At 41.2% G+C, this 24513-nt stretch overlaps 1 protein-coding gene across 2 annotated transcripts in view; it reads right to left on the bottom strand.

Moving 5' to 3' along the window:
- Nucleotides 1-8702: 8702 nt before the first annotated feature.
- The window catches only part of CSE1L (chromosome segregation 1 like), a 46868-nt gene continuing 31057 nt past the window's right edge, over nucleotides 8703-24513 (bottom strand). For both annotated transcript variants that reach the window (XM_077873505.1, XM_077873504.1), the window contains 15 exons: nucleotides 23839-23904; nucleotides 23256-23458; nucleotides 22580-22664; nucleotides 21277-21338; nucleotides 19292-19428; nucleotides 18073-18176; nucleotides 16358-16455; nucleotides 14778-14928; nucleotides 14424-14632; nucleotides 13726-13823; nucleotides 13540-13625; nucleotides 13068-13149; nucleotides 11550-11696; nucleotides 10583-10814; nucleotides 8703-9166 (listed from right to left, as the gene is read on the bottom strand). In XM_077873505.1, the coding sequence (XP_077729631.1) occupies nucleotides 9077-9166; nucleotides 10583-10814; nucleotides 11550-11696; nucleotides 13068-13149; nucleotides 13540-13625; nucleotides 13726-13823; nucleotides 14424-14632; nucleotides 14778-14928; nucleotides 16358-16455; nucleotides 18073-18176; nucleotides 19292-19428; nucleotides 21277-21338; nucleotides 22580-22664; nucleotides 23256-23458; nucleotides 23839-23904 (1850 nt within the window). In that variant the 3' untranslated portion in view covers nucleotides 8703-9076. The remainder of the gene's footprint in view (nucleotides 9167-10582; nucleotides 10815-11549; nucleotides 11697-13067; nucleotides 13150-13539; nucleotides 13626-13725; nucleotides 13824-14423; nucleotides 14633-14777; nucleotides 14929-16357; nucleotides 16456-18072; nucleotides 18177-19291; nucleotides 19429-21276; nucleotides 21339-22579; nucleotides 22665-23255; nucleotides 23459-23838; nucleotides 23905-24513) is intronic.

Genomic DNA, 24513 nt, shown 5'->3' with positions numbered 1-24513 from the left:
CACTTCTGACACTAGGTTTCCTTTCCCTGTTCACCGACCAGACAGGCGTAGCTTTGCGGGGTGAATGCCCAGTGACAGCCGCCTTGGCCTGGATCCCAGGGTCTGTTAGGGGGACTGGCACGGCCACTACCATCTCTGGTTTAAGGTGTGTGCCCTTAAAAAGAGACAAAAATTTACTTGAAATTTCCAAATCCATAAATAGATTTTCTAAGTACTTGAGCATTGCTGGATTGGTGGGGAGAAATTAGCCCAATTTTCTTCAATAGGTTTTTAAAAGAAATGTGGAGGCTTCTAAGAGGCAATGGCTAACTCGAGAGATGAGGGCAAAGGTTTCGATGCATAAAAGCAGCACCAGTGTTTTCTTGGAATTTCTTGTCCCTACACTTGCACTGCTGTATTTGATGGATACAGTGTATACGTAGAATATACACCTGAAAGTGAACGTGAGGGCATCTGGGTGGCTTGGTTGGGTGTCTGCCTTCGGCTGAGGTGGTGATCCTGGGATCAAGCCCCATGTGTCAGGCTCCCTGTTCCATGGGGGGGCCTGCTTCTCCCTCTCCCTGCTGTTCTCCCTGCTTTGGGCGCATGCGCTGTGTCAATTAAATCTTTTTTTAAAAAAACCATTAAATGGGGCAGCCCGGGTGGCTCAGTGTTTTGGCACCTGCCTTCGGCCCAGGGCGTGATCCTGGAGACCCGGGATCGGGATCGAGTTCTGCGTCGGGCTTCCTGCATGGAGCCTGCTTCTCCCTCTGCTTGTGTCTCTGTCTCTCTATTTCTGTGTCTCTCATGAATAAATAAAATCTTAAAAAATAAAAATAAAAACCCATAAATGTGAAAGCACCTTATTCTAATTATAATTAGACTTCTTTGTAATTTAAATAGAATCCATGTTTTATTAGCAAAATTATATACAATTTAGGAAATTTGTACTGCTTTGCTTAGTATGTGCTTAATAGCCCAAGTGTAATTTTTTTAAGATTTATTTTAGAGTGCACACACGCAGAGAGATAGGGAGAGAATCTTCAAGCAGACTTCCCGCTGAGCACAGAGCCCAACACGGAGCTTGATCTCACAACACTGAGATTGTGACCTGAGCCGAAATCAAGAGTTGGCCACTTAACCCACTGGGCCACCCATGTGTCCCCCAAGTTTAGTTTTTAAAATAGATTTCCTTTGCGGGTACCTGGCTGGCTCAGTCAGCAGAGATTGTGACTCTTGATCTCAGATTTGAGTTCAAGTGCCATGTTGGGTGTAGAGATTACTTAAAAATCTTTCAAATAGGGATCCCTGGGTGGCTCAGCAGTTTGGCGCTTGCCTTTGGCCCAGGGCGTGGTCCTGGAGTCCCGGGATCAAGTCCCGCGTCGGGCTCCCGACATGGAGCCTGCTTCTCCCTCTGCCTGTGTCTCTGCCAGTCCCTCTCTCTCTCTCATGAATAAGTAAATAAAATCTTTTTTTAAAAAGATCTTTCAAATAAAAAAGGATATTATTTCCTTTGTAGTGTTCCCAAAAATAATTCAAAACCTACTTTGACGGACAAACCCTCTAGGCCTACAATGACAATGTAGTCTTTAGTGGTTTTTTTGATGATTTTAAATTTAAAAGTAAATTAGAAAATTTGAAAGTTCCCCCAAAACCCTCCATCTTATTTTTTCTATCCCCTTTCACACATGGTTCTTTTCACGATACGTGTGCAGCGCACATGAAATGGTGCGGTTACATAGTTGAGCAGGGCCAGAAGCCGGCAGCGTCTGATAGGCCAGTGCCCGCCCCGCCGTATCCTGAGGGCTCTGGTCGCTTCAGCTCATCAGGACATCCTTCCTTCTTAGGTGGCAGCAGAAGCAGCAGTGAGTCGGTCTCTGACCTCTAATGGTGCTGAGCGTGGATAGATTAGTGAGCAGACCTAATTAGAGGACCTATCCAAATCCGGTCATTGAGACCGTGTTCGGTATCTGCTTTTTTAATCATGTATTTTCCTCTGGCTGCCAAAAAGGCTGCCCCAAGAAATGGCTGGCGATTTTCTAGGGTTTGGAAGCAAGCCTCATAGGCCTTTGCTCTTCTGCACAAATACCCGCTGGAGAACTGTGGCTGGTGTGTCCTGTATGCCAAGCCTGTGCCCACTGGTTTGGGAGGACGTGCCTGAAAGTTCTCTGGGCCCTAATGTGACATCCTGTTTGCTTGGCTTGTTGGACCCAAGGACAAGAACAGTGTCAATACAGTTGAAGGGTGAGTCAGACCCCACCTAAGGAAACCAGAAAGGTGCAGACCTCCCCTAACGTGGGGGGGGGGGGGGGGCAGCGGGACATGCTAGCTTGTGGCTGAGTCTGAGGAGTTAGGGCCTGGAGATTTTGTCGGCGACAGTCCATCCCCTTAAAGCCCCAAAGTCTGAGTGGCTCTAGACCTGGCCCAACTCTTTCTGAGATGGTTTGACAACTTTTGTCATTGCTTGTCTTGGCCAGGTAACATTTTCCCAATGGCCTGCATGAGGGAGCAGCATGGCAAAGGGCAGACGTCCAAGTAGACGAGGCTTCTGTGCTGTGAAGCGCTCACCCCATGAAGAACCAGGGTGCCTAGTGTAGGTGGACAGACATTTGCATGTGGCAGAGGAACTGGGCAGGGGCCTTCTCAGAGGGCAGGGCTGTGTGCTGAACTAGACAGCTGCTGGCCAGTGCATCCACCCTGGCCCTCTTTGCTGAGACTTCCAATTATTTCACCTCTCTGTGCCTGTTTCTCGATTTGTAAATTAGAAAATCACTTCTCTCACAGTTAAGACCATACATGGCAATAGCTTCTCTGAGCACCTGGTTCTAGTAGTTTTTTTCTTTTAAGATTTTATTTATTTTATTCATTGAGACACACACACACAGAGAGAGAGAGAGAGAGAGGCAGAGACACAGGCAGTGGGAGAAGCAGGCTCCATGCAGAGAGCCTGACGTGGGACTCGATCTGGGGTCTCCAGGATCACACCCTGGGCTGCAGGCGGCGCTAAACCACTGCGCCACCAGGACTGCCCGGTTCTAGAAGTTATTTGTAAATACCTTCTGTGGTTCTTATTACTGCCAGACACTAGCTGGCCGCTCCTGGTCTACCACCCAGGGTAGCTGATGCAGAGAAATTTGCCAGATTCAATGCTAGAAATAGTCCTAATCTTGCTCATTCTGTCCTATCTTCCCACGGGGATGTAGGCAAGGCCCCAGCCCCCTAGAAGTCTCCCAAGAAAATGTATAGTGACAGATTCCATGAGAGCAAGAATTTGCATCTGTCTCAACTGGAATTGTAGGGAATGGATGAGTTTTGTAAGAGGTCCACTGAGGCCCGCAGCTCCCAGCAGGACCTACCTTTCTTTCTCCCTTTGTGCAAAACCAGAGTGGTTAATTTCACATCTTTAAATATGTTATTTTTGAGGCCATGAAGCTTCAGACCCTTTCCAGCAGGGTACACAGCTTTTACCATGTCCATGTGTCTTTTTGATTGATTCGCTTTTACTTGGCTTTATCCTAAGTCCCTGAGCATCAGGTGGAGGGCTAGTAAAAGGCTGCTGGGTCCCATTCCAGAATTTCTAGTGTAGGAGGTCTGGGACTCAGAAAAAGAATGTCAATTTCTAACGAGGTTCTAGGTGATGCTGTGGTACCCGGAGAATCACTGTTCTATGCAATGACATTGGTAGTGGTTTTTTCCTAACACAAAATAGCTGTAAATGGCAGCGGTTCTTCCTATAGCACCACAAAAGCTGCTTTTGAACAGGACACGCCCTGAACAAGGACACGCCCTGCCCCGGCTCTGGAGACTTGCTAGTGCTAGTGGGTCTAGCCTTGGTTCTGAAGGGCATGTCCTACACAGCCTGTTTAGGACACTGGCGGGGGGGCGGCGGGGGGACTGGCCAAGTGTATTGTGGCAGAGTCAGGGCCCAGGGCGAGGTGTTCACATGGCTGGGGCAACCCGTGGCATTCAGCTCGTTCACTGCCCCCACCCTCCTTGGGTGCCCCTCGTTCACTGCCCCTCCTTGGGAGGGTCTTGCAGCCTCTCTGATCAGGATGCTCAGCAGGCCACAGTAGCGACTTCCTCCCTCCACTTGGGTCCATAATGGTAGGGGGCTGTCCCGCCTTCCCAGGACACTAAGCCTGCTCTGTGAGTGGCAGGACCTGGTGGGTGCTGGGCTCTACTTCTTCCCTTTGCCCTGTGGACTCGCCTGGGAGACAGATCAGGAGGTCTTCCTCTGCTGATGTTTGCTGCAGAAACCCAGGTACCTGGGAGCAGTAATCATCTCCCCACTAGGCTCAGAAAGGGGGACCCTAACTTAATGGTTCACAGTAAATACGCTGCTTTTCTCCTAATTGTTCCCACTTCCCATTAAATGGTCTCCCTTCAGCACTGGTCTGCCTATTGCGGCTCTTTGTTCACATGGGCAACGCTTCCCTGTTGCTACGTTTTTCTCGCACATCGTCTGAGAAGGGAGGAAACCCAGAAATACGTAACTCCGTAGAATTTATGACTGCATTTTCCAGCCACATGTGAGCGTTTCAAAAACAGCCTTTAACACATACCACGCAGAAGGGTGGGTGGATAAGGGGAGCTGTCCATGGGCAGTGGGCTGTAACCAGGACTTCTTAGCTCTTCTAGGGAATCCACCAGAAATTACCATTACCGTAAGTCATTTTCAATGGCCCATGAAGCTCCTTTGCCCTACAAAAGAGCAGTCCCTAGGAATAGCCCAGGGTGGCCCCAAGGGCAAGTCTGGCCTTGCAGTCACACATCTGGGCCACCCGGTTTCTCCAAGGAACAAAAGGTCACGTTGAACAGAATACCTCACCATCATCCCCTTATTAATTACTTGTTTCTAACTTTCGGGAAGCCCTGTGCTCAGGAGGCTATGCTGCCTGGGGGTGAATCACAGTTCCATCCAGCTGTGTGACCTGGGAACGTCCTGTGCCTCCCATGATTCAGGATTGTGGACCTGTCAGATTCTGAACCAAAAGCTCATGTCCCGTTCTGTTTCCAAGGAACAGGAACACTGGAAGTGGCAGGTTTGCCAGGGAGCTCTAGCAATCTGGGAAGTTACCCTGGCCCCCAAGAGCAGTGTGCGGTAAAAAGAGAACCTCAGAGAAGAGCTTGAAGGGATACCATGCGACCCTCAGGATGAAAAGGCAAACTAGCAACTCCAGGAAAAAAAGCACAAGCCAGGATCCAATTACAATACAAGGTAAAATAAGATGTGGCTTTTAGCCACCGAGAGGAGCGTGATAAAAAGCAGCAGCAAGTCCATTTGATCTTGACTCTGAGAACATTCTCTTTTGAGGAATGCAGAAGTCCAGACACTGGACCCAGGAAAGAAGAAATGGAACCTTTATGCACTGCCAAGCCCAGCACTCAGCCCTACTTCTGCCGTCGTTAACTCAAGTATGGTTTCTCACTTTTCTCCCTTTAAAAGAGACCTACAGATAAAGCCCAGGGGACAAAGGACTACACACAACGAGGCATCCTCTCGTGTGACAGCGTGACAGTGAAGGGAGAGCAAGCACATCGGAGCAACCTTATCATCAATATGGAGTCATCAAGAGACAGTGGCCAGTTGAAGATAAAAGAATCAAAAAAATGTTACTTGAAAACAACCTTAAAAGAAAAACAAAACAAAACAAAACAAAAAAAACCCCCGCTTAGGAGGCTACAAGGATTCTTAATTTTCATAGCAGGGAGGGGGTGATCCATCAATCAAGGAGATGAGGAAGAAAAAAGGCCCCAGCACTGCAAGCTGTTGCCTCTAAGAGCGGAAGGTGGAAGCCTGGCGCTCAGTTACCACGGTGTGCAACAGCTGGATCAAAGCCAAATTGGTTAGGGCGCACACAAGACAAAACGCACAGTGTGGGGCAGGCTGTGCTGCAGGAACTAGCATGAACCTTTCCACAGGATAACTGCTAATTCCATAATCAGGAAACATACAAAGACTGACACATAAGGAAGGAGTTTATAATTTCCAACAGTGATAAATGATATTTACCAAGTAATTATTATTAAATATTTAAGCTTTTCAAAAAGTATGTAAAATTATAAATGATCTCCACTTTGGTAGGGGGTAGAGGAAGAAAACCAAAATATTTGAAGGTAGGAATACAAATGATTTTTAAATATTTTTCTGTATTTACCAAGTTTCCAACAAAATACATTTATAATCAGAAATGTATTTTTAAAAATCAGTCTGCTAAAAAGGGAGATAATGCTCAAACAGCAGAAATAATCCATGGGCCCAGGAGGAGGCCCTCAGGAGGAACTTTGCAGTTTAGATACATTTCCCCCTAAAACTACCCTGGAAGTCAGGTGCCTTACCTGGGCCAGGACTCCTCTGGAAAGCCTTTCCAACACCGCCTCCCACCACCACCCTGGCTCCCCCACCCCAGCTTCTACACTACTGGTAAGATAGAGCAGTGTTTTGCACTGCTAACAAACACTTCTACCCAGCCAAAACCCCTGCGTGCCCCCAAGCCCACCCTAAACAATCAAATAGCTTTTGTATATGTTGTTTAAAGTATGACATTTTACATCTTAGCTGTCCTGAAGGTGACTGATTTCTTCTGAAAAATGAGAATAATAAAGTGAAGAAGCTGAGTCATTTACTCAAGGTCACACATATCAGTCACAGAGTAATTCAAACCCAGGTTAGCCCGATCTCAAAGTATGACCCCAACTCTCTATACCGACAAAGAAATGGTAATCACATCATCACTGAGGAAGTCACTAAGACCTGTCAAAAACTTACTATATACCATCTCTTAAAACCTTTAAAAGCTGGGACACCTGGGTGGCTCAGAGGTTGAGCATCTGCCTTTGGTCCAGGGCGGGGTCCCAGAGTCCCAGGATTGAGTCCCAGGTCGGGCTCCCTGCATGGAGCCTGCTTCTCCCTCTGCCTCTCTCTGTGTGTCTCTCATGAATAAATAACTAAAATCTTTTTTTTAATCATTTTTAAACAGAATTACTGACTTGTGCCAGAGTTAAGATACCAGTTTTTCTGTTCAGAAAAGGCACATTTACAAAACAAACCATCTTCTCAGTCATCTGAAGAAAAAAATTCACAACCTGCTCAGTCCTCCAAGTTAAGATACTGAAGCAAGGGTTCTGTGAAACAGGATGTGCTGTGCATTTACTTAACTGTTCACCAAGAGCTTGACCCAAATGGGTGCTCTCAGAGCTTATATAAGCAACAAATATAAGCCATCCCCACCAGCTGTTTTCTATTCCAGACTTTTTACCTGTATGAAATTGTTTCTACTTCAAAAGTAGATTCCAGTACTGTCTCAATATTCTTCTGCCACTGACCACGTAAATAGTAAATATATGACTTAATACTTCCATTACTATCTCAAGACAAAAACGAGTAGATTGGTACAAGAACACTTAAGATTAAGCCGGACAGTTTCTCAAGCAACACTACAAAAAACATGTGAAGGGTACCTGGGTGGCTCAGTTAACCAATTCGGTGTCTGCCTTCAGCTCATGTCATGATCACAGGGTCCGGGGATAGCCCCATGTCATGCTCAGTACAGAGTGTGTTTTTCACTCTCTTGCCCCTCCCCTGCTCATGCTCACTCACTCGCGCTCTCAAAATCTTTTAAAAAAAAACAAACAGAAACAACATGTGTAGAAAAAAGCATTTAAGGTGCCCTAATTTTAAAAGAAATCACTGATGTGTACAGAATGAGATTCTAGTTTAATCTCCATTGAACAGGGATCCCTGGGTGGCGCAGCGGTTTAGCGCCTGTCTTTGGCCCAGAGCGCGATCCTGGAGACCCAGGATCGAATCCCACATCAGGCTCCCGGTGCATGGAGCCTGCTTCTCCCTCTGCCTGTGTCTCTGCCTCTCTTTCTCTCTCTCTGTGTGACTATCATAAATAAATAAATAAATAAATAAATAAATAAATAAAAATTTAATCTCCATTGAACAGATAATTCCAGAAGTAATTTAGCACCTATCAATTAAGATGGTCTAAACCTCAGTGGTTTAGCACCTGCCTTTGGCCCAGGGCGGGATCCTGGAGTCCCGGGATTCAGTCCCACATTGGGCTCCCTGCTTGGAGCCTGCTTCTCTCCCTCTGCCTCTGTGTGTGCGTGTCTCTCTCTCATAAGTAAATAAAATCTTAAAAAAAAAAAAAAAAGGGTACTGTCCCAGAACCTACCCAGGGCAGCCTTGTTGGCTAGTGTATACCCACTTCTGTGGCTCATCCAGACCTCAGGTTCTAAGATGCTATACTTTGAAAAGTTCCAAGTAACCACCAATCTGCAAATAAGACAGACACTCAAAAAAGGGTAAATGTGCTGTCTAAAGTACTCTACAGCTTTGTGAAGCCAGGCAGGGCATTTCTCTTCGATCCATAGAAGGAACCATCTGGCCCAGAGTTCATGCTGCCGCCTAGAAATGGGTCCCGGAAAGTTCTGATAGACCCAAGCCAAAATGTTCCCTTTTCCCTGGTAAGGAAAGACTAAGTTTGAATTTCAATTTTTTAAAAGAAGTCATTCATTATAACAGTATTAGCACCAAAAACTTATCCTGAAGATGTTCTTAGATACATATTTGAGGGCTCTTTTTTTTATTGCTGATTAGATTTAAAACTATGAAATATGCATTTCTTGGCAACAGCAGTGATGCTTTACTTATTCACATTTCCAATAAAAGCTTAAGGAAACAAAAATACAAAGGATGAGAGAAACACAAATGGTGATGCCTCAAAACAAAAGATTTTAGTAACAAAAGTTTCCACACTCTGCGTCCGTCAAAATTTCAAAGTAATCCAAACAGTGCAGATGCTCAACTCATGATCATGTACTGAACTTGCTCAACTCATGATCATATACTGGGCTACTAATACTTGTCCCTTGAAGCTGCACACTGGAAAGTCACCCACTTCTATTTATGATCACACAAACCACCTAATTTGCTCAAGGTTCAGCTTAAAGCAACATTTAATATTCTTTACAAGATGGAATTTGTGACAAGTTCAAAAGGAAAACTTGCTTTAATGCAGCTGTGCTCAGATATCTATGTGATTTCCTCAGAAACCATCGTGGGCTTAGCCAATCTGGAAAGTGCTGTTCAAAGCAGTGTCACACTGGCTGCCTGAAGGTATCCTTGGAGATACTGGAGCGCTTCTGCATTGAGGCTGGTGCTCACCATTGATGGAACCTACGAGAGATGGGAAACATGCTGGTTGTTCAAGAGCCTAACAAACCAGGACCCCCACATTCTCTAGCAGAATTGCCACAGCATGGGAAGGGCAGTCTGTCACCAATGACTCTTCCAGGGATCCCAAGGATCTCAACTGCTTTATGCCTTCAGAACTGAATAGGTCTAAAAAGCAAATCTGCAAGGAATTACTGCTGTTCAGTGGGGTAGTGGCATTGGAGGGATTTGCCAAAAATAAAACAAAAAAAAAACCCTATTGGTTAGTGATGCGTAATTAAGTGCATATGGGTGAAATGACATGATGCCCAAGGAGAAACAAATATAACAAGATTGGTAGGATACTGGTAATTTGTGAAGTTCACTATAGTGTTTCTATGTGTTTGATGTTTTCTATAATAAAACATTGAAAATGGGGCGCCTGGGCAGCCCGGGTGGCTCAGCGGTTTAGCGCCGCCTTCAGCCCAGGGTGTGATCCTGGAGACCCAGGATCGAGTCCCACGTTGGGCTCCTTGCATGGAGCCTGCTTCTCCCTCTGCCTATGTCTCCGCCTCTCTTTCTGTGTCTCTCATGAATAAATAAAATCAAGAAAAGAAAAGAGAAAAAAGAAAAGAAAAATAAAGTAAAATAAAATAAAGTAAAATAAAAAATAAAATAAAATAAAATAAAAAATAAAGTAAAATAAAAAATAAAATAAAATAAAATAAAATAAAATAAAATAAAATAAAATAAAATAAAATAAAATAAGGTGCCTGGGTGGTTTAGTTGGTTAAGCGTCTGCCTCTGGCTTAGGTCATGATTCCGGGGTTCTGGAATCAGGCCCTAAGCTGGGCTCCCTGCTCAGCGGGGAGTCTACTTCTTCCTCTCCCTCTGTCTCTTACCCAACTTGTGCACACACCCTTGCTCTAATAAATAAAATCTCTTTAAAAAACTGAAAACTCTAGAAGATCTTATAAAAATTGCTGGGTAATCCAACTTCACAGCCGTTATTAGGATTACTCTATGATCCATTATTTGCATATGTTGCAGTCAAAAAAAAAAAAAAAAAAGCTTAGAAATAAATACATTTCTATTCAAAAGGTTTTAGAGTACCTAGCTGGCTCAGTCAGAAAAGCATGAGACTCTTGCTCTTGGGAGTCATGAGTTCAAGCTTCAACTTAAAGGGGGGGGGGGGGGACGGGGGATGTTGAGGGGATTTATCTTCAGCTTTGTCTTTATTCCAGAAACCGTATGCTTTAAAAAAAAAAAATCTATTTATAGCATATCATTCTAACTAAAGAAAATTAAAGCCTAACTGTAATTCAGTGGGATGTTTGATCATGCTGACCAATGAAAATAGGCACCAGAATAACTACTATCTTCTTGCCTTCCCAGAAAGGTGTCCATTAATCAGAGTGATTTGACAATACAGTCACTTACCCTTCCTGGACAGGCGGTAGATAGTTTGTGAAGTGACTGCGCCAGGTGAATTTTGGGGTTGTTCACCATTTGACCCACAGGATCATGCTCTTTTTTCCCAGCAAATGCCAATTGTGAGAAGGCAGTCTGATACCCTGGTGTATCTTCTATGTCAATAAAATGTTCTTCATCAGGAATGGTATCATCTTCAGGTAACTCAAAAAGGCCAATCAAAGACTGTAATAAAGGAGTCCTGGATTTGAAGGAAACAAGGAGACAAAAGATTAAGTGAATACTTCTGAAGATCTAAACAAAAAGCAATTCTTCAGGGACACAAATTATTGAGGCAGTCTCAAGAGCTACAAGGGACCTTTGAAATAGAAGATAGACATCAGATCTTGCACCTATCCTCTGAAACCATTCTTCACCTCTTTTGGCCACAACAGCCCAATTTCCTTTATGGAAACTACACCATTCCCAGAGCTGTCCAGCTGGCTGTGACTGAAGCCTTCTTCACTGCTGCTAGAAGTTAGTTAGAAGATAGGCCTTGAATCGTCAGATCACTTTCTGGAAGAGAGTGCCTGAGTAAACCCAAAATGAGAAAAGGTTCTCACAAGAGGTGGAGAAAAGCCAGGAATACCAGTCTGAGCACAAGCACATAAGATACTCTTTAGTCTATTCAGTTTCTCCTCTTAAAGATTTAAGCGAATTTAGTTGGGTATCTGTCATAAACATTCCTAGAGATCACGGAGACCAGAAGCTTTCACCAGATTCTCAGAGGGGCACATGAACCCCCTCCGATAAAGTTAAGAATCAGGAAACAAGATCTTTCTAGGCCCAGAAGGACCCGTATTGTCCTGTCTTGGTTGATGGTTGCTAGTGGAGAACCTAAGATGAAAACCCAATTCTCAGCCCTCAAGAGTATAAGCTTAATTCTGCAGCCATAAGGGAAGAAAATTGTAATTTCCAAAAGGTCTGGAGTACTTACCACAGCTTGGTATACTCTGTGTCCATCATTGGAGGACATTCTGTTAGTAATTTGGTTATGCCAACCGCACAAATCTTTTTCTCTACATTTCCAGATACTTTCTGAATTTCAGGAATAATGATTTTTTCCAAAACCATTCCAAACATTCTATTAAAGTAAAGTATTAGACCATCACTATAATTGAACTGAGAAATGTTTAGATGTTATTTATACTGACTCCTTAGGAATATAATAAAATCCAAAAAAACTAGGCTATTATTTTTGGTCAACTGAATGGCAGAGACCTAGAGATGACAAGACAGTGAAACCTCAAACCCAGTGGCCAAGTGCTACCAACAACTTCTGTGAAATATCATTGTCTATGCTCAAGTGGAATCTTCACAGCTACTTTTCTGTCTCCTGTGTTTTTCTTACTCAAAAAATCTCTGAAAAATCAGGCAAGAGAAAAAAAATAAAGAACTGCCCATCACCCACCATCCAGCAGTAACTAATTTTAACATTACTAGATCATGAACTTTTCAACTCCCTATGCTTACATACCTGTACAGATGTAAATGTTAATGGCTATATTAAAAAAGTTATTTGGCCAACAATTCCAATGTTATTGGAAACATCCTAAGAGCAAAGTTTTTCATGACACTTAATGATGTAACATCCTCAGTATTCTACTTCACTAAAATTACCAGAAGTGGAAATAGTGGGTATCAAAGATACTGGACATTTTAATACTCTAAGTAAAAAGTGCCTCCTTTTTGCTCCACAGAAAGATTACTCACTATAAGTGCACGAAACTGATTTCCCCACAAATCTCTACAGGTGGAAAGCATATTTTCTGGTACTACTTTTCAGACGAATTCATTTTTTACATTACAGTCAATTTGGAATTTTTTTGACATAATACCAAAATGGAGGTCTTACAAGTTCTTTTCTCTAAATTGTTCTCTATCATTTCCTTCTATCCTTCCTTTCCCCATGAAATAGGAAATACTACCTAACTATATTCTTTATATATATACTAAGTGAAAAGCAAAGACCTTTATCTGAAAAATCACACTACTAGCCATAACAAAGGCAGCCTCCTGGAGAGAATCCCAACCATCCAGAATCACACAGAACACAGATGGTGTCGAGGCAGGGCTGGGAGTTAGAAAAATGTTTGCAGAGATTTTCTCCTTTGCAACTCAACAGTTCTAAGAATATTTTGAAAACCACAAAGATGGGCGGCCCAGATAGCTCAGCGGTTTAGCGCCACTGCCTTCAGCCCAGGGTGTGATCCTAGAGTCCTGGGATCGAGTCCCACATTGGGCTCCCTGCATGGAGCCTGCTTCTCCCTCTGCCTATGTCTCTGCCTCTCTCTCTCTCTCTCTCTCTCTCTCTCTCACTGTGTCTCTCATGAATAAATAAAATCTTAAAAAAAAAAAAAAAAAAAACACGAAGATAATAGAGATACTGGTTTCTGCTAAAAGAGGTCAATTTTTTGCTTTAAAAAATACAGTAAATAATAAAAACAAAACTTACTTTGGTTGTATACCATCAAATATTTCTTGCAGTGCCAGTGCCCCATATTTTATGCAATACAAATTAATAAAGACTAAGAAGCCTGTTGAAAGGAGATGCAGAGTATCAGTACAGAGGCCTCACTGCTGAACAAGCATTTCAGCACAAGTCTCCCAGTGAAATACTTATAATCATTAAAATGGCTAACTCTGACATCAATATTTGCCTTTATTAAAAAAAAATAAAAAAAAATTTGCCTTTATTATACAATTAACATACAGTATAAACAAAAAAATGTTTTGATATCTAAACTTAGAAACTAACCTTTGGAATACAATATATTTAAAAGTTACAATATTTGGAGAATACAGAAATCTTAGAATACAGAAAAAGCTTATAACTGATAAATCATTTATATGTAATCATAAAGGCTAAGGGTTTTAGCTACTTTCCCTCATCATTTCTGTAAAAATAGCCAAATGATTTTACTTACTCTTGATAAACTTTGTTGTTTTGGAATTCTGAAGTCTTTGGAATAGTAGAATGAAGATTTGCTTCCTGTACTGATCAACTGACTCACTAAAGAATTGAATAAAAGCAACAGTGTATTAAGTCAGCATATTCTAAGTACCTCATAGTCCTTGAGTAATCATACAATGAGGGTTATATTCATACTCACGGAGGCATGTGCTCTATTATACTGTTTAGAAGATAAAAACCTTGGTGGTCATTGGCTTTGGATGCAATTAGCTTCTGGAAGACACCTAATAACCCAGGCTACAACAAATTAGATCAAATAATACTCAGTTAAAGAGGCAAGGATTAACTGTTCCAAAAGTTAGACCTTAAGCAGGTGATATCTTGGAAAAGGGTGCATACTCTAATAGTTAAGCGTTTTTGCTTTTGTTCTCACTTTGAAGTGTAGATAGAAAATATCCTATCATAATAAGCCTTAAAGTCAAGTTCTTGAAATTAACCTACTTGGCTCTATTTTTTAATTTTCTACCATGGAGATAATTAAAGGCTACCTAATTGTGGGCAGCCCGGGTGGCTCAGCGGTTTAGCGCCACCTTCAGCCCAGGGCATGATCCTGGAGACCCGGGATCGAGTCCCACATCAGACTGCTTGCAGGGAGCCTGCTTCTCCCTCTGCCTGTGTCTCTGCTGCGTGCGCGCTAGCTCTCTCTCTAATAAAATAAATAAAATGTTAAAACAAAAAAAAGAAAGTAAAGGCTACCTAATTATAATAAAATACACAATATTTTCTACTACTTCCCTGTTACATTTATTTTAAATGAAGTATTTTTACAAATTTGCCATCCTCAGTTTCTTTCAGCTACCTTATAAAATGAGTTACATCACAATAAATCTCACTCACAATTTTGTCAGCTGCAGCACTTGCTATTGTGTTTGAACCACGTTCTAAGAATGCTTGGAGAAGCCTCACTAGAGCAGGGATGTTTCCTGTTCTTTCCCAAAGCACTGGCTGAAGGAGATGAGGAAATAAGGCCATATAAGACGACGGGATATCATTTTTGTGTGTTTCCAGAAGCAAAGACATCACTTGAAAGACGTATGGAATAAATTCTGTTGATAAAAGTAAAAACAGAGATGTCAGTTTCATAACTAATGGCTCCCACAACAAGGCACGTACCTCTCAGGCAGGCTCCATTTTATTAGCCACTATAATAGTTTTATTAAGAAAGAAAGAAAATAACTTCATTTAACTTACCTTGTACATCATTTTGTAAAATTTCAGTAAACACCAGAAACAAAGCCTCCTCAAAATTTACAACAGCAGCAGGGTTAGCTTTGCAAGTTATTCTTATGGACAAACATATTGCTTCAAACATGTAGTGATTAAAGTGAGGTTTGCTTGGGTTCTGAAATTAAAAACAGAAAACTTACCATTTTCCAATAATCCAAGTGACTATGTTAAATACCTAAAATAAAATACCTACCCTTGCTAAAATACATTAAGAGAGACTATCTTTTTAAAAAATCAGTATTAAAGACACATCAATTACACTTGCCTATATATATGTTAAAGTCTTATATGGACATTAAAATTCAGAAAACAATAATCACTAATGCCTGCTTCTTTGGGGATTTAATGGGCTAAAGTCCACTATGAAAAATAACTCAGGAGTCATAGGGAGACAACTCCACAAGCTTCAGCTCCCAGTGCTATAAGGAACTTGTCTTAAATCCATGTGCTCTCCTAGACCCGTCACTGTAAACAGTTGTGGAAGAAACGAGCAGGGACATGTAAGTCCTGGCTCTGTCCCTAGCCTTGTATGGGACCTTGGGTAAGCCTTAACCTCTACGGGTCTTAATGTATCTGCAGAGTGACAATCTTTTCTATCAGTGGTTTTCAAACTTTTAAAGCAACATAACCCTATTTTCCTTCAAATGGAATCCCTGGAAGGCTACCATATGAAGTTGATGAACTCAGAAGATGGTGGGGGAAGGGGGGCAGGGGAGAACCTGACATCTCTCTCAATTCCTCAAGGACCAAAAGCAGTTCAACACCCTTACTCAGAACTCAGTGGGAAAATGATCACTGTCCTCCAAAGTCCCTGTCATACTTCTATAAATGTATGTCCTTTCCACAGACTAATTAGGAATAGGCATCTCAATTTTGACAGCATTAAGCTTTTATTTTCTAAATCTTAGAATTAATAAGAATCAAAATATCTGTAACATTTTTTTTTTAAAGATTTTATTTATTTATTCACGAGAGACACAGAGAGAGGCAGAGACACAGGCAGAGGGAGAGGCAGGCTCCATGCAGGGAGCCCGACATGGGACTCGACCCTGGGTCTCCAGGATCACACCCTGGGCTGAAGGCGGTGCCAAACCGCTGAGCCACCCTATCTGTAACATTTCTGTTCAAAAGGAATGGACTTTACTTGGGGGAAATAAGAGTAAAGGAGACCAGACACAAAGGACTGCACCATATTATAAAAATCTGAGTAGCATTTTTTGTGTCCACTTGTACAAAGCCTGCTTTCTTCTTTCCGCCACTTAAAATCACTTCGGATCAATTTTTGATTCAATGAAACATGTTACTTTTTAAAATGAGAATAATTCAAATGAAACATTTTCAATTTCTGGGCCTGCACTTATAAAGGTAACTGCTGCCAAGTCTCCAATCTAAGACCTCCCCATACTTTTTAAAAGCCACTTAACTACTGGTCAGGAGGAATCCAGAGTTTTCCGATGCCTGAACCACTGCCAGAGAGTTCTGAGGCTCACACAATTTGGAGTGTAAGTTAAACAGCAACTATACTTTAGAACTGGTCTTGTTACCTTACTAACAGCTAATAGCTTCTGTGTAAGCTGAGAGATGAGGGTGGGGATGTAAGGGATTATGGCTTCTTGTAGGAGGGAAAAGCTTCTCATAATAGCTGTAAAATATAAAAACAGCAAGAACAAATAGTTAAACTTCTGAACAAAGTAGTGATTAGGGAAAGAATAAAAAAACAGTCCACTGATTCATCACCAAAATTTTAAGACCCTTAAACAACCCCCCAGATCGCTCTATTTAAAAACAATCCTTTCCTTTCAATATTACACCAAGGCCTGAAAACAGTTTGGCTACTTTCAGAAGGCCTAAGGCTTAAAAGAAAAGGGGGACAATTAGAAATAATAAGTGAAGAAGCAGACACGAAGCAGGAGGAAGTGGTAAAATGACGGGGGGTGGGGGTGGGTGGGGGAGGTGGCTGTTCAGCAGTTGGAAGAGCAGTTTCCAGTCTCTCTCACTTAGAAATCAGGGGCAGTTTAGCCCTAGCCTAACGGACACATTGCAGTCTACCAAAAACAGAGAGAAACCACCTGCACATCTCCCTCCAAAGAGAGAGATTAGGAGCCCCCCCCCATAAATCTAAAAATACATATAAAGCTGCAGAAGGTCCACACCACAAGAATGCTGCTCATTAACAGATGCCTAAAATCATGTGGCATGGAAGATATATCATTATTAAGCTAAAAATATACATAACTGTTTCTGCACAAGTAGAATAGATGCTTACTAAGTACAGCAGCTACATGTCAGGCACAGATATCCTCTCTTGCCTCCTAAACTTTGTGTCTACCTGAGGCAGATTCACCTTCCATCTAGCTAACCACTACAGACCCCGTACTCTCTAGAGAAAGTGTTTCTTGAGCTGGGTCAAGGGGTTAGAGGAAGGACCAGTGCCCCGCTCTGGGCTGGCGGAGTCTATTCACTCACTCATCCAATAGTACTTATTGAGAAGATATCACATCTATGTGCTCTCGCATATCCCAAAAACACAGTAATGAGACTATACGCCAATTAACCTCACAGGAACGGACATTAAACAATAGTAGTCACGCATCACCGTAGGGAGAAGTATGGTGCTGAAAACACACAAATACACACCTAGATACAGTCTTATCCACACATATGAACACACATACACACACATACACAACATACCCTACCCCAGGGGACCTGACCTGCCATCAGGGACAGTTTATTTGCAAAGCATTTCGTATGAGTGAGACACAGCTAGGCTCTTGGAGTGCAACAGTGACTAACACTGCCCCTCAAGTCGGAACTGTCACCACGACACTCTCCTGATGTAGCAGTGGGCAGGTGCTTACAGCTGCCCATATTCTTGGCAGTAGCTCCATGGAGGCAGGATATGTGTGGAGCCTAGAAAGTGTACCCAGGTTTCACACCAAGACCTAGTCTAACATGCCATCAAGAAATGTCTCAGCTGATCTTTGCCTTCAAGAAATTCAATCCAGGTAAAGAAAAAGGGAGCCTGTTACTTTTTCTTTAACAAGAGTAACTCTACATCAAACTAGGGTTAAATTTTTTCTGAAAACAGTTAGCAGTAAACAAAATGTTTTCCATTTAAAAATATCTAAGCCTACCTAATTCTTAACCAACAGTATCTGGTCCATAGACTATGTAACCTGAAGCACAACTCAGAGCATTCACCCCTGTAAATCAGAGACGGGATTCTTACAGTCTGTATACCAGGGAAACGGCCTACCTTTCATAATATATTCATTTTCTGAAGAGCCAGGAAGTGTGAGAGCTTTGAAAAGGTTTGTTAGCAGAATCTCAACAAACGGTGCGATTTCTGCGGCTGTAAAGCTATAGATGAGAAAACAGCTTCAGTCACTGCCAACGCTTGAGCCGGCCACGCTGGAGCACCCTCAGCAACCACTGAATCACACTTCTCGGCATAATAGCGAGCTGTCTCCCACCACCAAGATCAACAGACAGCTTAAGAAAGTAGCTGTTTACATGTGTTAATGTTAAGTTCCTAAAAAGGCACATGTGGGATCAAACACAAACCAAAAACCAGGCAAACCGGACGTCATCTACAGCTGCACAGGGCACCCTGGGTTCACACCCATCACTATCGAGAACAGAGCTCAGACTCAGAGTCTCAGTCATCTGCTTTTCTGGACGTGGAGCAGCTGCATGAATTCGGCCTGAATTCCAGGCCTGAAGACAGTTACTGATTTGACTCACCTCAAAGGATGTTCTTTCAACCCTTAATTGACCACTGAGAATACCTCAACTTCAAGTTCTTATGAAGAAAAGAACCTAGAATGGTTTTCCATCTCTTACCCAAAGCTCAGTTTCAATAAATAACACTGTTGAAGAATGGCCTGAAAGACATGCAGACCGTCCATTCCTCTACATTTTCTCCTCGGCTCAGGCCAGAAGAGCTACTCTCTGGGACCCTAGAGAATTACTTCTACTCAGTTGTGTCCTATCTTCGCACAGAGTAATCATACAAAAACAGCCAGGGAAAAAAACAACTGTCACATGATGTTGCTAAGACACTCTCTTAATGAAGGCCCATTTCTGAGCTGCCTTCTGAGTAACTGTTTATACTCTCAAGGACACTGAAAACGTTAACTCTCCAGTCGCCCTCTTCCCCTCGGCTGCAAAAAGACAGCACATAAATTTCAGGAGTTTCCTGAACTCCTCTATGGGATCCTTGGACGCACGTTTCTTTTTAGCAATCTCACCCTGTGATTTTGCTTTGCTCCAATTTCCTATTTAACTTTATGTCATATTTATTTTTAGCATATCGCCTCATCCTTTTGGACTGAGACACAGAATAATTAAATGAGAGAAAAGTACACATTGTCAAACTACTGACATTATGAATATAGTCAGAGATCTTTGACCAGCACAGAACAGTTCCCGCCCTAAGCTGAAAAAATTAAAATTGCTTAGAATCAAATACTTACAGAGTGGCGTTGTTAGGCCCTCTCATGGTAAACAGCCTCTCAAGAGCATGTGCTGCGTAAGTATGGACAACAATACTTTCAGCTTGAAGATGATTAATCAAGAGAGGAATAGAGACCAAAAGATGTTCTTTTGGTACCTGAAAAACACAGTAATATGCATGCTTTCACTCACTGATGCTGAGAGTAAAAGACAACTGGAAGAGAAGGGATTGCAGATTCTGGAGAATGTGGTTTTTAACTGTTACAATGGAAGATGACACGGCTAAGAAATCAAAACTTATACCTCCACGTGCCAGCTCAAAAATTCACATTCACTTTTCCAATTCTTTCTCTGAGCATTAAACTATGGTTAGAGGAAAATCTTGTAGGTAAAAGAACACACCATAAAATAATAATATTATGGACAAGCAAACTAAGATTTCATTGTTATTAAGAACTATATACTTTTCACTAGCAGGTAGTTCTTAGAAAAGTCATTCAAACTCTCTGTACCTCATTTTCTCTTCTAAAAAAAAGAGGTGGGAGCAAAAAATAAGAATACTAATCTTCATTAGAAACCCCTAGGGGCATCCAGGTGACTTAGTTGCTTGAGCGCACAACTCATCATCTCTGCTCAGGTCTGGTTCCCTGGGTCCTGAGGTTCTAGCCCCGTGTTAGGCTCCATGCTGGGTATTGGGAGGGGAGAAAGTAAGGGAAATAGGAAGGAATGGTGGGAGGAAGGAAGAGAGGGAGGAACGGAGGAACCTCTAAAAATTTAGAATAGCAGTTCATTATTCTTTAAAATAGAACTGCTTCAGGGTGCCTGGGTTGAGTATCTGACTCTTGATTTCAGCTCAAGTGGTGATCTCAGGGTTATAAAAATCAAGCCCCATTTTGGGCTCTGCATTTGGTACAAAGTCTGCTTGAGACTCTCTTACCCTATCCCTCCCCAATGCCACCATGTGCTCTATCTCGAAAATAAATCCTTTAAAAATAAAATAAAATAGAACAGCTTTAGAAGGTTGCATGTAACCCTGGTAAACTTGCCAAAGATATGAAAATCATAAATCGAGAAATTATACAATCATCCACAGAAAATAAACTGTGGGGATGCCTGGGTGACTCAGTGGTTGAGCATCTGCCTTTGGCTCAGGTAGTGATCCCAGGATCCTGGGGTCAAGTCCCACATTGGGCTCCCCATAGGGAGCCTGCTTCTCCCTCTGCCTATGACTCTGTCTTTCTGTGTTTCTCATGAATGAATGAATAAAATATAAAAAAAAAAAAAAAAAAAAAGGATGGGACACCAGGGTGAATCAGAGGTTGAGCACCTTCCCTGCATGGAGCCTGCTTCTCCCTCTGCCTATGTCTCTGCCTCTCTCTGTCTAATGAATACATAAAATCTTTAAAAAAATAAAAATTTAAAAAAAAGGACATAAGCAGCTAAAGTAAAACATGAGAAACTCTACAACATAAATGAGTGCTTTCTCCAACAAATAACAGGCATAAGAAAGGGGAAGGAGGACCTCTTTGTCATAATATAAGAGACAAGACACAGGGGTGCCTGAGTGGCTTGGTAGGTTAAGCATCTGCCTTTAAGCTCAGGTCATGATCCCAGGGTCCTGGGATCAAGCCCCACATCAGTTTCCCACTTAGAAGGGAGGGATTCTGCTTCTCTCTCTGCCCCTACCCTCTACTTGTGTGAGCTCACGCATGTTGTCTCAAATAAAATCTTAAAAGAAAAAAGGGAGACAAGACACATAATCAACCATAAGCAATGTGAGTCCCTTGTTTGGATCCCAATTTTTATAAAAATCACTGTATAATGATATGTTTGAAACAAAGGAAAAAATTAAGCATGGTCTGGAATCCTAAATTTTTAAGAAGTTATTATTAATTGTTAGGTATGGATTTCAAGCAGGATTGCACAGAAGGGAAGAGAAGCTGTTATACAATAAAATTCTTAAGAGATTAAGTGGCATATGATATATAAATCAAAAGCTACTTACTTGATTCCTAAAAATCATAATGTATTTGATACCATCAGCTTTAAGGACAGGGAATTCATTCACTATTAAAAAAATAAAACCATAGTTATTTAAGTGCTAAGGACTATTACTACCAGATTGGTGATTTTATCAGATTTTTGAAACGTAGTTTTGGTAACCAAAATGTCAAGTAATTGGAGCTTAATTAATTATTTAAATATCTACTATGTTGCTATTAGTTCTGGTAAGATTATGAATAATTTTATTTTTTCTCCTTGTTTCACTACAAATGAACATGCATTACTTATATTAACTGAATAAATATGATTTAGATCATAAACTAATGACCATATAATCATCTTTTTCCTAGAAGTGAAGCTATATTGAAACAGGAGCATGTCTCTCTGGCTGAGATTTGCTTTAATATATATGCTGCCAAAGTGAGCAATGGCTAGGATTTCCTTTAAACTGTTTTAATGGGAAATTAATGAAAAAGAGAATATTGGTCAGTTATTTTAAATTATTAAAGCTAGATGACAGTAAAACAGGATTGTTCATTACAATAGTCTCCCTTTCAGTGTACTTAAAATTTCCACACAGAAAGCTTCCTTTTTGTGTTTTTAGGATAGGCCCCACACCCAGCATGGAGCCCAACTTGGGGCTTGAACTCACAAACCTAAGATCAAGACCTGAGCTGAGATCAAGAACTGGACACTTTACTGACTGAGCCACCCAGGTGCCTCACATACAAAAAGTTTTTTAAAAGGGAATATATAATGTATCTTGATCAATATACTTTCATAATCATAGGAAATTATCCTTAATTATCAGTTTGAAGTACTTTAAATTTATTTCAACTTTTAATATTTCATTTTTCAAATGAGAAGGGCAAGAAAACAAGTATAATTCCTAGATTATGCGTCAGCGTAACAAAGCTGAGCTACAGTTCCATCTTAGTTGTTTCTATTTTCCTTCTACACAAGCAATATCATTAGAGAAAGTTGATTTCAACTAGGCAAGATCTGGGGAAAGCATCTGAGATTTTATTCAATAAAAGAAATAACTGCAACAAGGGTAGAGGCCAATTTTCTGAGTATCCTGATGATGTACAGTCCCCATTATGACTTTTGCCATAATGTTACTTATTTTGTAGTCTAAAATAACAGTGCAGGGGCACCTGGCTGGCTTAGTCAGTAGAGTATGTGAATCTTGATGTTCAGGGTTGTGAGTCTGAGCCCCACGTTGGGTGCAAAAATTACTTAAAAACAAAAACCCTCAAGTAAAAATTGTTGTACATAGCATAAAAATTTTTTCACAAACTTACCATTAGCAGATTTTAAATCAGGAAGAATATGATTCACAAAGAACTCAGTCAGGTTTACAAGTTCATTTGCTTGTGTAATTCCATGCTGAAAAACAAATTTTTAATAGGGTAAGATAACATGAATACCTGTACACATCTATCACATAAGAAATTTAGGCAATTTTTAAAAAATAGGTTACAGAGGTGCCTGGGTGGCTCAGTCAGTTCAGTGTCTGACTCTTGATTTCACCTCAAGGCATGGTCTTGGGATGGTGAGGTCTGGAGCCTGCTTAAGTGTCTCTCCATCCCTCTCCCCCATCCCCAAAACAAACAGGTTATAAACGGAGATGAACACTTCAAATCACAAACTGCTTAAAAAAAAAAGACTTATTTTAATAAAAAATAAATACACCTCCCTAAATTAAAGAACAACTATATTTAAATTTTGCACATTTTATACACTGGGTCTCAGCTAAGAGAACAAGTGTAGTATCCATCAGTTTTCTGTCCATGAGAAAATTAAGTACTTACTATAGCAACGTAAAGTCATCTTGGTAGACTATATGAATTCTAATCAGAACTAAATAGGTTATCTAGGAGAGTGAGCTGTATCATTAGAAACGTATAATTCTTTCCGATTTCTGTGTTTACCACCCCAAGTCTATTTTAGAAACAAAACTATATTGAAAAGATTCACCTTCTGTGTTTGGGCTTTTGATGCTAAAGATGTCACTAGGTAAATGGCTGCATCTTTGTGTTTCCAGTTGACAGATGGGTTTTTTGCATATTCCTGCAGCATGGAATTAACATAACCAGAGAAGATTCCCGTCACAGGTCCCTCAAAAAACTTGCACAATCCTCGAACTAGATCACAAGCAGCCCTGCGTCTAGTATCAATATCTATAAAATCAAAGGGAAAGATATCATAGGAGAAAGAAACCACCAACTGATCGAGATTATAAGACAACAAATTGTCATCTGATTGCTCTTAAATTAACATCAATAATAAGAACATTCTTTTGTTCATAAGAAAAATGAAATGCGAACGTAACTAAAGAGATTATAGTAATAAACACTAAGCACATAAAAAAGAGAAAGGCAGATGATCCAATGTTGGATACTATACCCAGGCTCAGACAGGAGCCTGCTCTTTACTGTGTACAAGTCAGAGCAGGAAAGGTGGTTGAGACAATAAATATGCCCTCTCATTCCTCCTGACCAGAAAGAGCCACTTCAACAGTGCCTTGCCATCAGACGAAGTTAAAAACCAAAATACATACCAGATCCTTCCAAATCTCTTCTTATGTACTCCTCAGAATTGTCTTCAAAGGCTTCTTCATCAGCAGCTACAAAGAGAGATGGCACTTCAAATAACTCCTCAAAAGACACGACAAGTCATTATACTTTCACAGTTGAGTATGCAGAAGACAAGTAGGACTGCCATGTTTTCCAACAAAGTGTTCATTTCCAAGACTACCTCATATATTCTTCATCATTATTTAAGAGTAGCAAACGCCACCCTCAAAGGTTAATAATAGATAATTCACACAGCTGACTTCTAATGTGATAGTGTCCCCACAATTGGACTTTACCAACTTCAAAAAGTTGAATGTTGGGGCCCAACCTGGGACACCAATTTTTTATTCTCCTAGATAAGGACATTACAAAAAAACAAACCTTAACAACTATAATCACCATTAAGTCATATGAGTCATTTCAACACCAAAATAAAGAGCTGTCCTTTAGTTTTATAAAAACACAAAAGGAAATAAAACCTCACATTACACTGTCCCTTATTCCTCTTTTGATTCCCGATAATGTAAGTAAGAATCGCTGATCTAATGATTGTTTTGACATAAAACACAATTCCTTCCACATTTACTACCTGCTCTTCCCAGCTGTAAGAAGGAAAGACAGCTTGTATACTAATATAGAGTCATAGGACTCTCTTAACC

Source organism: Canis aureus, chromosome 26 (genome assembly GCF_053574225.1).
Source record: "Canis aureus isolate CA01 chromosome 26, VMU_Caureus_v.1.0, whole genome shotgun sequence".
Taxonomy (NCBI): Eukaryota; Metazoa; Chordata; class Mammalia; order Carnivora; family Canidae; genus Canis; species Canis aureus.
The sequence above is the reverse complement of the archived record's forward strand: the minus strand, read 5'-3'. Positions and strand labels throughout refer to the sequence as shown.